This window comes from Molossus molossus, unplaced genomic scaffold (assembly GCF_014108415.1).
Source record: "Molossus molossus isolate mMolMol1 unplaced genomic scaffold, mMolMol1.p scaffold_m16_p_1, whole genome shotgun sequence".
In the NCBI taxonomy this organism is placed as follows: domain Eukaryota; kingdom Metazoa; phylum Chordata; class Mammalia; order Chiroptera; family Molossidae; genus Molossus; species Molossus molossus.
This window is the reverse complement of record NW_023425344.1, coordinates 242,762,045-242,777,957: the sequence shown is the minus strand read 5'-3', so window position 1 is coordinate 242,777,957 and position 15,913 is coordinate 242,762,045. Positions and strand designations below refer to the sequence as shown.

The 15,913-nt window shown below is 38.1% G+C and overlaps 1 protein-coding gene across 4 annotated transcripts in view; it reads left to right on the top strand.

The window, feature by feature from the left end:
- CPSF2 (cleavage and polyadenylation specific factor 2) overlaps positions 1-15,913 on the top strand; it is a 33,983-nt gene that overhangs the window by 9,543 nt on the left and 8,527 nt on the right. For 2 of the 4 annotated variants that reach the window (XM_036271652.1, XM_036271661.1), the window contains 9 exons: positions 1,952-2,132; positions 3,099-3,258; positions 3,338-3,443; positions 4,427-4,556; positions 5,433-5,548; positions 6,895-7,082; positions 7,735-8,025; positions 14,025-14,125; positions 14,461-14,661. In XM_036271652.1, the coding sequence (XP_036127545.1) occupies positions 1,984-2,132; positions 3,099-3,258; positions 3,338-3,443; positions 4,427-4,556; positions 5,433-5,548; positions 6,895-7,082; positions 7,735-8,025; positions 14,025-14,125; positions 14,461-14,661 (1,442 nt within the window). In that variant the 5' untranslated portion in view covers positions 1,952-1,983. Of the gene's footprint in view, positions 1-1,951; positions 2,133-3,098; positions 3,259-3,337; positions 3,444-4,426; positions 4,557-5,432; positions 5,549-6,894; positions 7,083-7,734; positions 8,026-14,024; positions 14,126-14,460; positions 14,662-15,913 lie in introns of those variants that run through there. The other 2 variants (XM_036271670.1, XM_036271680.1) reach the window with 2 other exon arrangements.

The window sequence follows — 15,913 nt, the reverse complement described above, 5'->3', positions numbered from 1 at the left end:
GAGGAAGGAGAAGACACAGTTTGGAAGCTGCAGCAGGAGCAAGGAGCCCATACCTCTTGCTTTTGAGGTACAGGAATACAGAGAGAGGAAAAAAAGCCTCTTGAGACTGTGGAAAGATCAGTATCATTTGAGAACAGCCAGACCTCTGAAGATAAGCAGGTGAAGAGAACCTTCTGAGAAGAGGTTGAAGTGACAGGTGAATATAATCATAGTTCCAGAGGACATACTGGGAGGACTTGGGAGGGAGGAGAGGTAGGGGATCGGGTCCGCCGGGACAAGTACACATTGGTGATAATGGAGTCATGATTTTTGGCTGTAGCTGAGGAGAACAGGATGGGGGCTGTGGTGGGATTAGCCCCCTGAGAGCCTGTTAAGGAAGTTGGGCTGTCAGTTTACCTTAGTTTGTTGATAGGACCTCGGGCGGATAGATGGTGATGTTATCAGTTACGCAGTAACTTCTCCTACTTGCATAAGAAGCCAGGAAAGGCTAATTTATTTTATTTTTTAATTGATTTTTTTTTTTAAAGCAAGAGAGATACAGAAAGAGTCAGAGACAGAGACATTTATTTGTTGTTCCACGTATTTCTGCATTTATTGGTTGCTTCTTGTATGTACCCTGACCAGAAATCAAACTTGTAACCTTGGTGTATTAGAAAGACACCCTAACCAACTGAATTACCTGGCCAGGGCTAAGGCTAATTTATTTTAAGGAGCTAAGATCTGGAGTGTTTCTGTAGAGCTGTATTTTGCTAAGAAATATTTTTATAACATCTTTTTAATAGCACATAATTCTAGTTTTAGGTCCTAAATGCCAATAGATGTGTTCATGTTATGTTTCCTTGAAATATGTCTAGTAGGCATCCCAACATAAATTCTAACATCCTTTTTCTGTATATATTAATATTCTTGTTATATAGACTGGGATACATGGGGAGGAAAGAGGTTAATTAACTTACCCAGAACCACATAGGAGTAGATTCAGATCTGAGTCTGTCTGATTCCAGAGTTCAGTACTTTTCATCAAATTGCTCTGGGAAGCCAGTTAAGGACTCATTAGTGTAAACAATAGTGTGTAAGGTGTTTGTACTTTTATTATCATTTTTTAAAATCCTCACTCTAGGATATTTTTTCATTGATTTTTAAAATAAAATTTTTTTCTGTATTGATTTTAGAGAGAGTGAGAGGGAGAGAGATGGGAATATCGATGAGAGAGATCATCAATTGGCCGCCTCCTGCATGTCCCCCCCTGGGGATTTGGCCCACAACCTATGCATGTGTCCTGACTGGGAATCAAACTGGCAACCTCTTGGTGCATGGGTCTCAATGCTTAACCATTAAGCCACACCGATTGTACTTCACTGATTTTTTAGATAGAGTGGGAGGGAGGGAAGGAGAGAGAGAGAAACTTTGATGTGAGAGAGACACATCAAGCTCTGGCTGGTTTGGCTTAGCGGGTAGAGCATTGGCTCACGGACCAATGAGTTGCAGGTTCAATGCTGGTCAAGGGCACCAACCTCTGTTGTGGTTCATCCCTGGCCCTGGCTGGGGTTGTGCAGGAGGTAACCAGTTGATGTGTCCCTCTCACATTGATGTTTTTCTGTCTCTCTCCCTCTCTCCCACTCTATCTGAAGATAAATGGAAAAACATCCTCAGGTGAGGATTAAAAAAAAGGAAAGAAAAAAGAGATACATCAATTTGTTGCCTTCCACACTGGGGCCTATGATCAAATCCGCAGCTCTGGTCTACAGGCTGACGCTCCAACTGCTGATCCAAACTGCCAGGGCAGGTGTTTGTACTTTTAAACTTAGCAATGATGGAAATGGGTCTTTAAAATGTTTGCTTTCTATGTTTATGGAATTTATGCCCACTTAGAAATCAGATGTAATTTTAATTTGTTATGTATGTTAGATAATCCTTTTATACTTAATTATATATATTTTTCTTTTGAAAGAACCTTTTAGACTATTGTTATTGGACCAAAAAATGACATCTATTATCAAATTAACTACCCTCTCTGGGGTTCAAGAAGAATCTGCTCTTTGTTATCTTCTCCAAGTTGATGAGTATAGATTTTTATTAGACTGTGGCTGGGATGAGCACTTTTCTATGGATATCATCGATTCCCTGAGGAAGTAAGTTACTTTTAATATTTCTAGACTTCTAGTAGATCAACTTTTCTCTTCTGCACTATAATATCATTTTCATGTTACACTGTGTTTGCTTTTTTGCTCTAATTGAGTATAAAAAGACTTAGTTTTACTTACGCCAAAGAGCCAAAGAATGACTGTTTTCACTTGTTAAGTTTGATTGACTTACAAGCTGTATTATTTGAAATTTGGCATACTCTTAAGTTAATCATTACTTGGCTAATGGATATTAGTAGAAATTTTTGTACCCAAATTTTAGAAAAGAACAAGATTAAGTTTATAAGAATTTGAAGAGGGGAAAACCTTCCATGTGAAAGTTCTGCAGTCAGATTACATTAGCTTACTTTTTGAGCTTTTGATGCTAGACAGGATTGATGCTCAGAATAGTGACCATGAGCTATAAAAGGATACTAACCCATCGGAGAAAAATTCAGTTATGTTTGCAGTATTGTACTAATTATAGAAGGAAAGAGGACGTAAACATTTACAAAACTTAGAACTTGTAGCAAAAAAAAAATACCTTTTTTTGTCAATGAAAACATACGCTTCATTGATTAATTGAAATTTTACTATAATGAATATGCTGCCAGTTACCATGATAAAAGCTGGGCCAAAAATTCATAATAAATATGTGGCCATTTAAATATCCTCTCCTTAATTTCCGAAATTCCAAGCTGACTTCTTAAACTTAAGTTAATAGTATATAAGATTTCTTTTTTAAATGTCTAGACACTATATACTTATGTGTGACTTATACCTTAATTTTGATATCTCTGTAGGACAGGCATAGTAAGAATTGAAATTTGTAGGCATCACACTTTTAGCTCTTTACTCCAGCATAGTCTTCAACTCAGAATATTGAGAGGACTCATAATTGGTGAATTAGTTTTGAATGTCCTGCCTTCCTCTTAAAACATGACTTGGGAGTGGTCACTGTGCTGTGTTCTCCAGGCACGTTCACCAGATCGATGCGGTGCTGTTGTCCCACCCCGACCCTCTCCACCTTGGAGCCCTCCCGTATGCGGTCGGAAAGTTGGGTCTGAACTGCGCCATCTATGCGACCATTCCTGTTTATAAAATGGGACAGATGTTCATGTATGATCTTTATCAGGTAATTGAAGCAATTAAAAAGGTTTTTTAACACTCCTGCAGTGATCATTTTTAACTTTTTATTTGTGTTACTCTTTTAGTCCCGACACAATACAGAAGATTTTACGCTCTTCACGTTAGATGACGTGGATGCAGCCTTTGATAAAATACAGCAGTTGAAATTCTCTCAGATTGTGAATTTAAAAGGTAAAAAAATGTCTCCAGTAGTACATAATTGGACCAATAGGGTTTAACTTACTGAAAAATACAAGGGGAATTTGTAGTGAGAATTATAAGCATTATGGTCTGAGGAATAAAAAATGTGCGTTTTTTAGTAAGAGCTCTGAACCTGCCCCGAGTCATTTAGATTGGAAACTGTTCCAGATGAAATTCTAACAACATGTGTACAACTCAGGCCTTTTCACATGTAACTTGGGAAAGACTGGTTTAGAGCCTACTGCGTGTAGTGCACAGAGGGGAGGGAGCTCACGTTAGGTCGGCGATAAAGCAGCTCAGGTGACTGGGCACAGGGCTAAAGGAAGTGGAGTGCAGTGGCAGTCAAGGGGACCAAACGACTGTATTTGAGGATCAGGCACGAAAAAGTTTATTCTTTCATTAGGTCAGTTTGTTACATATTAAGTATATATGTCATCGACGTAGAGAATTGTATAAAAGATGTTCAGATATGAAATCTGGCATTGAAAAAATGGTACAAAACAATGGAATTTGTATATTTAGCCAGGAAGCCACAGTGGTCTCAACAGTTGTGCACGTACTAAATTTTTCTGTAGCATAAACTCTTTACTGTAATGAGGTTTGGATGGTCAGTTTAGAGGTTAGCAAAAATGTAAATACTTAATAATTGTGTGTACAATAGAAATATTAAAATTTATTAGTTCGTATTAAGTAATGTACAGATAATAGTAACTTTAAGTCCAATCTCTAGCCATTTATTCATAAGCACAAATATGTCTGCAAGAGTACTTAATAAAGTAACAAGAGCATTGGCCTCCATGAGGGAGTGGAGTAGCTGGGGAACAGGAGAGTGAGACTTGCATTTCACTGTATGCCGTTTTGCTTTTGAATTTTGTGTCATTGTATATCTTAACTATTAAAAAACAGTTTACAAGTAAATAGCCTTTCTTTAGGGATTAAAATAAATCAGTATTGTCATTGTCTCATTGATATAGGTAAAGGACATGGCTTGTCTATCACACCTCTGCCAGCTGGTCATATGATAGGTGGAACAATATGGAAAATAGTCAAAGATGGAGAAGAAGAAATTGTTTATGCAGTTGATTTCAACCACAAGAGGGAGATGTAGGTATATCAAGAGAAAAGCTAATAGAAATATAATTGGTATTATTTTATACTTTGGAGGAAAAATTAGAAACAAAGTTATTTTTTAACCAGAAATCTAAAGCAATTTAAAAGTTCCAACTAGCCTGGCTGGTGTGGCTCAGTGGTTGAGCATTGTCCCATGTACCGAGAGGACATCTTGGTCGGGTTGAAGGCTTAATCCCCAGTGGGGGATGTGCAGGAGGCAGCCCTTGATGTTCTCTCTCATCATTGTTTCTCTCTCTCTCTCTCCCTCTCCTTTCCTCTCTCTCTAAAAATCAATTTGAAAAAATACTTTAAAAAATAATAAAAATAAATAAAAGTACAAACTAGTGAATATTTTCAAAATTAATTATTTGCATTGTAAGGGAAAATAATGACTTAAGAGATAAAAGATATATTTGGAAATTACATGATTGTATCCACTCTATAAAACAGATTTCTTTCTGGAGATATTACAAAGGAGATTAATTTTTGTACATCAAACTATATTTTATATGCTCTTGACCTATTTAAAGGAACTTTGTGATTTTTTTTTGATAGAGTCAGTAATTACCATCTAATATAGTTATATTTAAAGTCACACTGCATTTAAAAGGAGACACAGGAGTTTAATTTTAAATACTTAATTTTGTATTTACAGCATATTATATCAATTATATCTGAATGATGGTACCCTGGAAGATCTTGGTTTTCTTTTTTTTGGAATTTGCCAGATTTTCTTGTCAGTGAGCATGTATGTATACTTTTATAGTTAGAGGAAGGAAAAAACCTTATAAAAGAAGTTGCATATTTTTAGGTAAGATAAGCTGTTGTTTATTTGAAGTGATATAAAATATTTCTCTTCTTCAAATTTAGCCACTTAAATGGGTGTTCCCTGGAAATGCTAAGCAGACCCTCCCTACTTATCACAGATTCATTTAATGCTACGTATGTGCAACCGAGGAGAAAACAGAGGGACGAGCAACTTCTGAGTATGTATTGCATAAGGTCCTTTATGAAGAACTATACAAGAGCATGGTAGTATGCAGTGCTGCTTATTCTGTTCTGGTTAACACTTTTCTTCTCATAAGAGATTGGCTAACTCTAATATTTTTAAAAAAATATGTATGACCACATCAATGTTTTGTACGGAAAGATGCTTACATTGATTTGACTTTAACTTCTGTGGGATAAATGTAAAGATTGACTTCTCCCTACCATTCAGCACATAGCTAGCTCTCCTTGGCTCTCATTGGCATATGTCTAGGGAATACCAAAATACAAAGATCTTATATATATAGAAAAACATACTCTAAAAGAAAAATGAACAAAGGAGATGAATGAGGGTGCAAATAGCTTGCTGATTTTGGTGTTGGGTGTTTTACACTCTAATCTAGTCGTCTTGGTTCCAAAGGGTACCTCTGGGCTGTCCATGGTTGCTTCTGCCTTGTCTCGAGTTGCTTTACCTTCTACTCTGTTTTTGCAAGCTACATGGATTTCAACAGAGAAAGTTGGATTCCACTTTTAAACGTGTTTGAAAGCACTGCCTTTGTCTATCTACTTAAAAAGTAGAACTTGAATACTGTGTTACACTAACTTTAAGAAGGTTTTCAAGTCTTGTTTTTGCTAGAGTTTGGTTTTACTAAATATTTTCAAGCATGCTTATAAAGAAACTTGTTGGGCCCTGGCCGGTTTGGTTCAGTGATTAGAGCATCGGCCTGTGGACCAATGAGTCGTGGGATAGATTCCGGCCAAGGGCAGGTACCTGGGTTGCCTTTCATCCCCAGCCCCAGTTGGGGTCATGAGAGAGGCAACCAGTCGATGTGTCTTTCTCACGTTGATGTTTCTCTCTCCACGCCCCCCCCCACCTCCCACTCTGTTTTATTCTACAGGCATACATACATATAAAACATGTACATATTAATATAAAGTACACATGTGTATGTGTGTGTATAAATTTGGGAATTGTTTATAACAAAGTTCTTTGGGGTAGACAGGAAATGCTGGAGTGACCTGGAAACCCCAGGCTGGTTGCACTTGACCTACTCATTCAGTTTTCCCAGTGTACTGTAAAAATAACATTTTCTTTGTGAACTATGGTGATAAAGGTAGGAAACCAGTGATTTATAATTTTTCAGTGAAAAAAATTGCGAGTTAATGGCATTGTTTTTCACTCCCAGCAAGATGTATTCACAGAATAAAAAGTATTTTGTACCTGGCTTAGTAATGGCTTATTTATAAATTACACTTTTTATAATAAAAATAAGGGAATAAAGTTATCTTTAATTTTGTAGCCAAGTATTGTGTTCTATAGGGATTTTGCATTCTTGTTTTCTAGCTAATGTCCTGGAGACACTTCGAGGTGATGGCAATGTATTAATAGCAGTGGACACTGCAGGCAGAGTTTTGGAACTTGCTCAGCTCCTTGATCAGATTTGGAGAACTAAAGATGCAGGATTGGGTGTTTACTCATTGGCACTCCTAAATAATGTCAGTTACAATGTGGTGGAGTTTTCTAAGTCCCAGGTTTGTTTTTACATTATCATTTATAATAAAGTTTGCCACAGAGATTGGGCTTATGGAAAACAGTGTTTAATTGCCCTTTAGATTTTATTTTTCTGTTAAAGAGGTTGATGATGGTGAATATGACAATAATAGTGAAAGCTGAAAATTAAACACTTACTGTTCTTTCTGCTTTATATGTATTATTTCATTTAATCCTTATATACCCTATGAAGTAGGTTATGTTTTTCCCCCATTTTACAGATTGGGGAAGTTGCTTCTCCTCTAACACTTAGTATTGCAAATGGGGACAAAAATTAAACCAACCTCATTGGCTATAAATGTTAGATTTCATTTTTATCTTTCTTTTGAATAAGCTCTTGTCCTTGAAATGGCAGTCTCTGGGGTAAGATACTAATTGAGAACTAATACATAGCCTTCTCAATAGATTTAAAGTAATTTTTAAATGAAACAATGCAGAATTGGATTTTTAGGGATGAACGTTAGGGTGGCGGGATCTGACGGGGCATAGGAGCTTGTCAAAAAGGTACAAATGTAAGCAACCAGTGGTGGTGCAGATTTGAGATAGAGCTTGAACTCCTTGGTTTTTGTAAAATACATTGAAGTTATAATATAGCACTTTCTCATTATTGTCACCCTCCCCCCCCCATATTAGGTAGAATGGATGAGTGACAAGTTGATGAGATGTTTTGAAGACAAAAGAAATAATCCATTTCAGTTCCGCCATCTCTCTTTATGTCATGGTCTTTCTGACTTGGCTCGAGTACCTAGCCCTAAAGTGGTACTTGCCAGCCAACCCGACCTGGAATGTGGATTTTCAAGGGATCTCTTTATTCAGTGGTGTGAGGACCCTAAAAACTCAATCATTCTAACTTACAGAACTACTCCTGGGACCTTAGCACGTTTCTTAATTGATAATCCTTCTGAAAAAATTACAGAAATAGAGGTAAGTGCTTGTATGTGAACTTGATCTTAACACTGCTTTGAATACATTATAAAACTCAAAATTGTTTCAAGATTTTTATCAGAACAATAGAGAGCCTTTAATAGCATGGGTTTCAGAGGTATTTAATTGGAAATTTTCATTCTTGAACCCTTCCGTGGTGCCCTGTGGAACCACACCCAGACAGTATACGTACACACTGGATTCTCAATTTCTCTTTGAAAAGTTGCTCCACATCCTTTTCTTAATTGGAATCCGGCTCTTTCCTAATGATACTCTTTAGCCCTCTCAAGGAGACACTCTTTTCTCCCTCTTTCACGTTTTGTGCACTTTGGGTGGGGTAGGTATTCTTGTTCTGTATTGCAGCTTTGAAACCATTTCTCTTCTCTCTGTAGTTCAAGCATCAGACTTGACAATACGTGCACCCCTCCTTGTTCCTGACACTTACCGATCTCTTGGTCCTTCTCTGTCATTTGTTGGTGACTTTACCCTGTTTCATAGCCTTCTTGTCCACTCGTATTCAGGACTTTATTCTTGATGACTTTAGCATTCCTGTCTATCAAGTTCCTTGACTCTCCGTTTCTTGACCTCTTATTTCTTAGTGGCCTTTTCCTCTGCTCCACCTCAGCCATCTTTCCCCCCATCATGCTGTCTATGCGTATGATCATGCCCTTAACCTTCATTATGATTGAACAACCTCTACATCTCTGCTACCTTAAGCATCCCACTCTGATCTTACAGATGACTTTCTCTGTTACTGCCATGCCAACAGTTCTTTGGTCGCATTGAGACTTTAAGTTCATGAACCTCACCATTTTTACTACCTATCATCCCTCCAGCTTTGAGTCAGTGGTCCATCATTATTTTGTAAATACCTTTAAGTCTCTTACCCTTCTTTGTGCTATTATACTCACCTGACAGAGCCTTGACTCTAGTCAGACCATTTGCTTAGTTTGTGCCTTATACCCAAGCAACTTTACGTTGTCGGGATTAAACTCGGTAATGTGCATGTTTTCCTGCGCATTCATGACCTCACATCTCAGGGGAACCCAACACTAGCACTCAACATTCTGTGGGCTATTCCTTTCTGCACTCTCCAGTAGCACAACTCCATGCCTTCTTTCTTCTCAAAACTCCTACAACTCCATCTCAGTTCTCACCGATAGCACATGACCTTGTTTCAAACGTAACTGAGAAGTGGAAGTCAGACAGGAATTCCCTTATCTTCTCACCACTAAATAGCCTCACCTGTTTCTGCATCTGCATCTGCTGCCTTGTCTCCTGTTATAGGAGAAAGACAATTAGTCAAATGACTATTATGCCAAAAGATCATTTTGTACATGGCCAGTGTGGCTTAGTGGGTTGAGTGCCGTCCCATGCACTGAGAGGTTGCCCGTTCGATTCCTGGTCAGGGCACATGCCTGGGTTGCGGGCTCTTTCTCTGGTAGAGGGTATGCAGGAGGCAGCTGAAAGATGTTTCTCTCTCTCTCTCTCTCCCTCCCTCTCTCTTTTTCTAAAATCAATAAAGGCATAGTTACAAAAAAAGATCATTTTTTAATAACCAACCTATCAAATCTATCAATCTTCCAAAACTAGTATTGTTAACTTAAATTTTATAGCAATTGATACTGAATGGGTTAATAACTGCCAGTGTTATGCAAAGTTTTAGATGCCTGCTTTTCATTTTGTCTTCATAGCAGCCATTTTAAGGAATGTTTAGCTTGTTAAAAGCTGAGTAGGAAGGGTGTCTTATTAACTCTACTTAAGAAAAGCGTAATAATAATAACTAAAATCTGATATACATTTACGATAAGTACAGAATTATTAAGTAAGGTTTCAAAACAAGCATACCAAAGTAAAATGCTGTCTCTTGGGTTATCTTTTTATTTTATTTTTTATCCTCATCCGAGGACATTTTTCCTTTGTTGTTGTTGTTGTTCAGATAGAGTGGGAGGGGGAGAGAGAGAGAGAGAAAGAGAGAGAGAGAGAGAGAGAGAAACAACTATGTGAAGGGACATATCGAGTGGCTGCCACCCGCACAACCCAACCAGGGCCAGGGACAAACTGCAACCGAGGTACATGCCCTTAGCGGGAACCGAACCCGGGTCTCTCCGGACTGCAGGCCAACGCTCTAACTACTGAGCCAAACTGGCCAGGGCATCTCTTGGGTTATTTAATAACTTGGGTTATTTAAGTACAAAGTTAAAATAACTCAGAAATACTTGAAACAGTTTTATCAGATATGAAATGCTGTATTAGAAAATATTAATTACTAGAGATTCAATTGAGGCAGATATGCCATTTGAGGAATTCATAAAAGAATATTAAAAGTGGTTTAAATTTGAAAAAAATAGAAAATGACATTCAGAGCTGAAACTTGAAATGTTAGGTTTTTAAAAATTTTTTTCTAAGTAGAACTTCCGCTCAGGATTCTTTCCTCTGTCACCTTGTCAGGGACATGTCTTATAGTTATTCCTTTTTTGTGTCTATCACTTTTTCCTATACTTGGTCACATCCAAAACAATCTTTGCTGTGTTTCCTCCTCTACTGCCAAACTTGCTCTTCTTTGAGCTTTCCTAATCTCAGGGAATAGCAGCATTTTCCACATGTTTCCACAAGTCAAAAATCCAGAAGTTACAAAAAATGTTCATTGAAGCAGGATAAATACTGACCAGTATGCATATTGTAAGCGTACAGTGTGATAAATTTTCACAAATTGAACACACTTTTTTAGTCTGTGTCTAGATCAAGACATAGACTATTACCAGTACCCCAACGCCCCTTTCTGATCTTCCCTACCTCTTCCTGACTTTTAATGCACAGATTATTAAAACTTATTTTCTTTGAACACCCGTAATCAGTCTGTTGGCTCGACCTGCAGATATATCCTGTAGCTATTTGTTTTTTCAGCTCCACTACCGTCCTGCTGGACTGTGCAATAGTTTAACTGGTTTCTCTGTTTTTACTTTTATTTTTTTGTTTTTTTTTGAAATCCTCACCCAAGGATATTTTTCCATGTATCTTCAGATAGAGTGAGAGGGAGTGGGGGGAGAGAGAGACAGAGACAGAGACATTGATGTGAGAGAGACACATCGATTGGTTACCTCCTGCACAACCCCAACCAGGGCTGGGGAATGAACTGCAGCCAAGGTACATGCCCTTGACTGGAATCAAACCTGTGACTCTGGTCTGTGGGCCGATGCTCTAACTGCTGAGCAAAACGGGCCAAGGCTGCTTTTACTTTTTTTTTTTTTTTTGGTGGTATGTGCCCCTAGAGGGAACTGAACTCAGGACTCTCTGGTCCACAGGCTGATGCTCAACTGCTGAGCCGAACTGGCCAGGGCTGCTTTTACTTTTATAATCTCTCTTTTTTTTTTTTCCTCACCCAAGGACATTTTTGCATTTATCTTCAGATAGAGCAGGAGGGAGAGAGAGAAAAACATCAACGTGAGAGAGACACATCGATTGGTTACCTCCTGCATAACCCCAACCAGGGCCGGGGACAAACTGCAACCGAGGTATGTGCCCTTAGCAGGAACTCAACCCGGGACTCTGGTCCATGGGCCAACACTCTAACCGCTGAGCAAAACCGGACAGGGCTATACTCTCTCTTTTTTTTTAATCCTTCTTGAAGCATCGAAAGAGATCTCTGTCTTTCTCTGTCTCGTTTTATTGTGCCCAAACCACATAACATTGATGTCTTAACCATTTAAAAAAAAATTTTTTTTTTCCTTTACTGATTTTAGAGAGAGAGGAAGGGAGAGGGAGAAAGAGATAGAAACATCATTGAGAGAGAACATCGATTGGCCGCCTCCTGCGTGCCCCCCACTGGGGATCGGGCCTACAACCCGGGCATGTGCCCTGATCAGGAATCGAACCATCGACCTCTTGGTGTATGGGTTGACACTCAACCACTGAGCCACACCAGCTAGGTGATGTCTTAACCATTTTTAAGAACTTAGCACAGTAGTGTTAACTATATGAACATCGATTTAAAGCAGATCTCCAGAACTTTTTGTCTTGCAAAACTGAGACGCTGTACCCATGGAAAACAATTCCCAAAGGCATTTCATGTCACTCCCTTGCTGAAACTCTCAACAGCTTCCTTCTGCTATTTGCATAAAATCCCAACTCCGTGACCCTACTTTCAAGATCCCACATGACCTGATCTGTGCCCACTTCTCTGACCTTACCTCATTCCACTTGCTTGGTGCCCTGCATGGCTTGCTCTGCATCAGGATCTTTGACTAGATGTTCCTTCTGCCTGTAATGTTTTCTCAGCGTTGTACTTGGCTGGCTCCTTGTCATTCAAGTCTCAGTTCCAAGGTCACCTCCTCAGATAGGTCTTCTCTGACTACCAATTGAAAATCACTACTCAGCTCAGTTGGTTAGGGTGTTATCCTGATACACCAGTTGTGGGTTCGATCCCCAGTCAGGGCACATACAACAATCAACCAATTAATGCATAAATAGTAGAACAACAAATCGATGTTTCTTTCTCTTTCATGAATAAAAAATAATTAAAAAATAAGACAAAGTGCAAGATTAATTAGTACATTTTCATGTAACAGTACAAAAAGTTATTGGTATGGTTTCAGATTCCATATTATAACTAACCTTTAAGAAACTACTACTTTTTTAGTTTGAATGTAATATCAAGAATACTTAGCCCTGGCCAGTTTGGCTCAGCAGTTGAGCATCAGCCTGCGGACCAGAGTCCCGGGTTCGGTTCCCACTAGGGGCATGTACCACCAAATTAAAAAAAAAAAGAATACTTAGCACTGGCCGGGTGGCTCAGTTGGAGTATTGTCCTGTACACCAAAAGGTTGTGGGTTTGATTCCCAGTCAAGGCACATACCTAGGTTCTGGGTTCGGTCCCAGATCAGGGTGCACATCAATATTTCTCTTTCTCTAAAATCAACTTTAAAATTATCTTTAGGTGTGGATTAAAAAAAGTATTCAAAACAAGAGCTCTTTGATAATTCTCAGTAATTTTTAGAGTCTGAGATCAAAAAATTAGAGAACTACTGATTAAATCACCTTGTGTTGATGAATTTTAAATTGTGTCAAGTTTTTTACTATCACAAATATTGCTCCAGTAAACTTTTTTTTTCACATTTGTGTGATTATTTTAGTAGGATAATTTCTATAAGTAGAAATGCTATGTGAAATGACAAGCACATTTTTATTTTTAGATGTTGGCAAATTGCCTTCTAACATAGTTGAACTAATTTTCCCATAGATAGTAGATGAAGGTACCTTTTTCCCATATAGTAGTTAGTGTTGCCAATTTCATTGGTTAAGAAGTGGTATTACGCCCTGGCCAGTTTGGCTCAGCAGTTGAGTGTCGGCCTATGGACCAGAGAGTCCCGGGTTCAGTTCCTGCTAGGGGCACGTACCACAAAAAAAAAAAAAGAAAGAAAGAAATGGTATTACATTAAAAAGATTATACATTTAAAAAATAATAATGAAATTAGACATGTCTTTATGGCTGTTAGTTATTTGTTTTTCTTATTTAGAAATTGCCTATGTAGAGTTTATTATTTTCTGATGTTTGATCATATTTTTCTTAGGAAAACAGTAGCTTCTGCTAGCGCTGCAAATAGTTTTAGTTCCTTTAAATTTTTTATGAGATTTAAAATGCTAAAGCGATTTTATTTTTCATGTTGCCATATTTATTCATGTTTCCTTTATAACTTTTGGGTTTTATGTCATAGGCCTCACCTGCACTAAATTATAAAAATACTTAGCTATATTTTTCTCTTCCTGATTGGTGATTTGAAACCATTTTGATTTAAATTAAACCCATCCTAGAAATGCGAAAGCTCAATTTCCGTACCAATCTAATAGGCTCTCTAAGTGCACGAAATGGACACTTGAATAATTTCAGAGGAAAATTTAGTTTAAAGGTGATGAATCAATTTAGAGATGTGATGTATCTCCCACCCACTGCCTTAACCCCCTAATACTGATCTTTCCTTTCTCCTGCTATTTTTCTTTAGTTGAGGAAACGTGTAAAGCTGGAAGGGAAAGAACTTGAAGAATACTTGGAAAAGGAGAAGCTAAAGAAAGAAGCTGCTAAAAAACTTGAGCAGTCAAAAGAGTGAGTTATTTTCAGACATACAAGTTCATGTAATTTGAGAAAAACTTATTTCTAAGGCAAAAAAGTTTAATTGAAAATATTTAACTTTTTCAACCTCATTACTTCCATTACAGCTTTCAGATGGCACTAGAATACCAAATTCTTTCATTGCTGATATTAGTATGTATTTATTAACTGGCAGTTAATGCTGTGTTTCACAAAATACCAACCCAGTAATATTGATTGTTATTGTATTAGCATCTTGTTAATATTCATTATTCAATAATAATTTTATGGGCATTAATTCAACATCTTTTTCAACTTTATGACCTTTATCTATTCCAAAATCTTCCTAGGGCAGATATAGATTCCAGTGATGAAAGTGATGTTGAGGAAGACATTGACCAGCCGTCGGCTCATAAGACTAAGCACGACCTGATGATGAAAGGTGAAGGCAGTCGTAAAGGAAGTTTCTTCAAACAGGCTAAAAAGTCTTATCCTATGTTTCCTGCCCCAGAAGAAAGAATTAAATGGGATGAATATGGAGAAATTATCAAGTATGTGAGCAAAACTAGCTTTTCTTTCTTATAGATTAGAAGTATCAAGTGTGTTACCATTTGAGCTCAGTGAATTTGGTCTTTCTGGTCGTCATGTACCTTGTCACTTTCTGAATACCTCAGCTTGGAAAAGTAATAGACTTATAGTTTGAAATGAACAAATGGAAAGGTGGAGGATCATCTAGAGAATTAAAATTAAAGGAAAGCTGATAGTTTTATTACTTAAGATCAAGACTTTTATTTCCCACTTAAAAAGAGAGGTAAAGGACACATATTGGAGAGAGATACAGGATAGGAATAACTTGATGGATGGGATTATGTTAAATTTGGGAAATGGGTTATGTCTCAGATAGTGTTGCACATGTTTTACTTACAAGGGAAACATGAGATAGCATGAATGGAACCATGGAAAATCTGTAAAATCTATACCCACTATTAGAAAAAGAGCTGAAATGACATGTTCTAATCTGCAGTCTGAAAAAACTATCCTGTGTGAAGATCCTTTGGGGTTCTTGTCACTTTCAGGTAAATGTCAGTGCCTTAGCACAGTGCAGGAGGTCTTTCATGATCTGGTTTCTCCCTTTTTTCCTACATACTTCTGGTATGTTCTCCACCCTGGTGGCACCAGCCTTGTCAGATTCCTTCTCAGCTGGTTCATGTTACACCTTTGCGCATGTTTTCCCTGATGACTTATTCCATCTTCCCATCCCAGGTTTCTGGGCTGGTTATTCTGGCCCCACAAACTACTGGGAACGTTCCTTATTTCTTCCTTGCTACCCCAACACGGTTTGGGCCCTCTCTTGTACTCTCTTTGTACTTTGATCGTGCTGTCTTAAGCCTATCATGGACGTCGGTCACTCCTGGGTTTAATTAGGAAAATTTCTCTGTGTACTTGGCCCTCTAAAATAGAAGAGAAGAAGAAGAACAATCTAAATAGCATTGGTGAATTTGCTTATCATTCCACTAATTAGAGGCCAATCTGTTTAACATATGGACAGTATTCTTTTTTTTTTAATCCTCACCCGAGGGTATTTTTTTATTGATTTTTTTTCAGAGCGAGTTGGGGGTGGGGGGAGAGAAACATCAACATGAAAGAGACACATCAGTTAGTTGCATTCTGCAAGATCCGGACCAGGGCTGGGGATTGAACCTGTAACCCAGGTATAGGCCTTTGACCGGGAATTGAATCCATGACTCCTTGGTCCTCTGACCAACGCTCTAACCATTGAACACACCGGTTAGGGCTGGATGG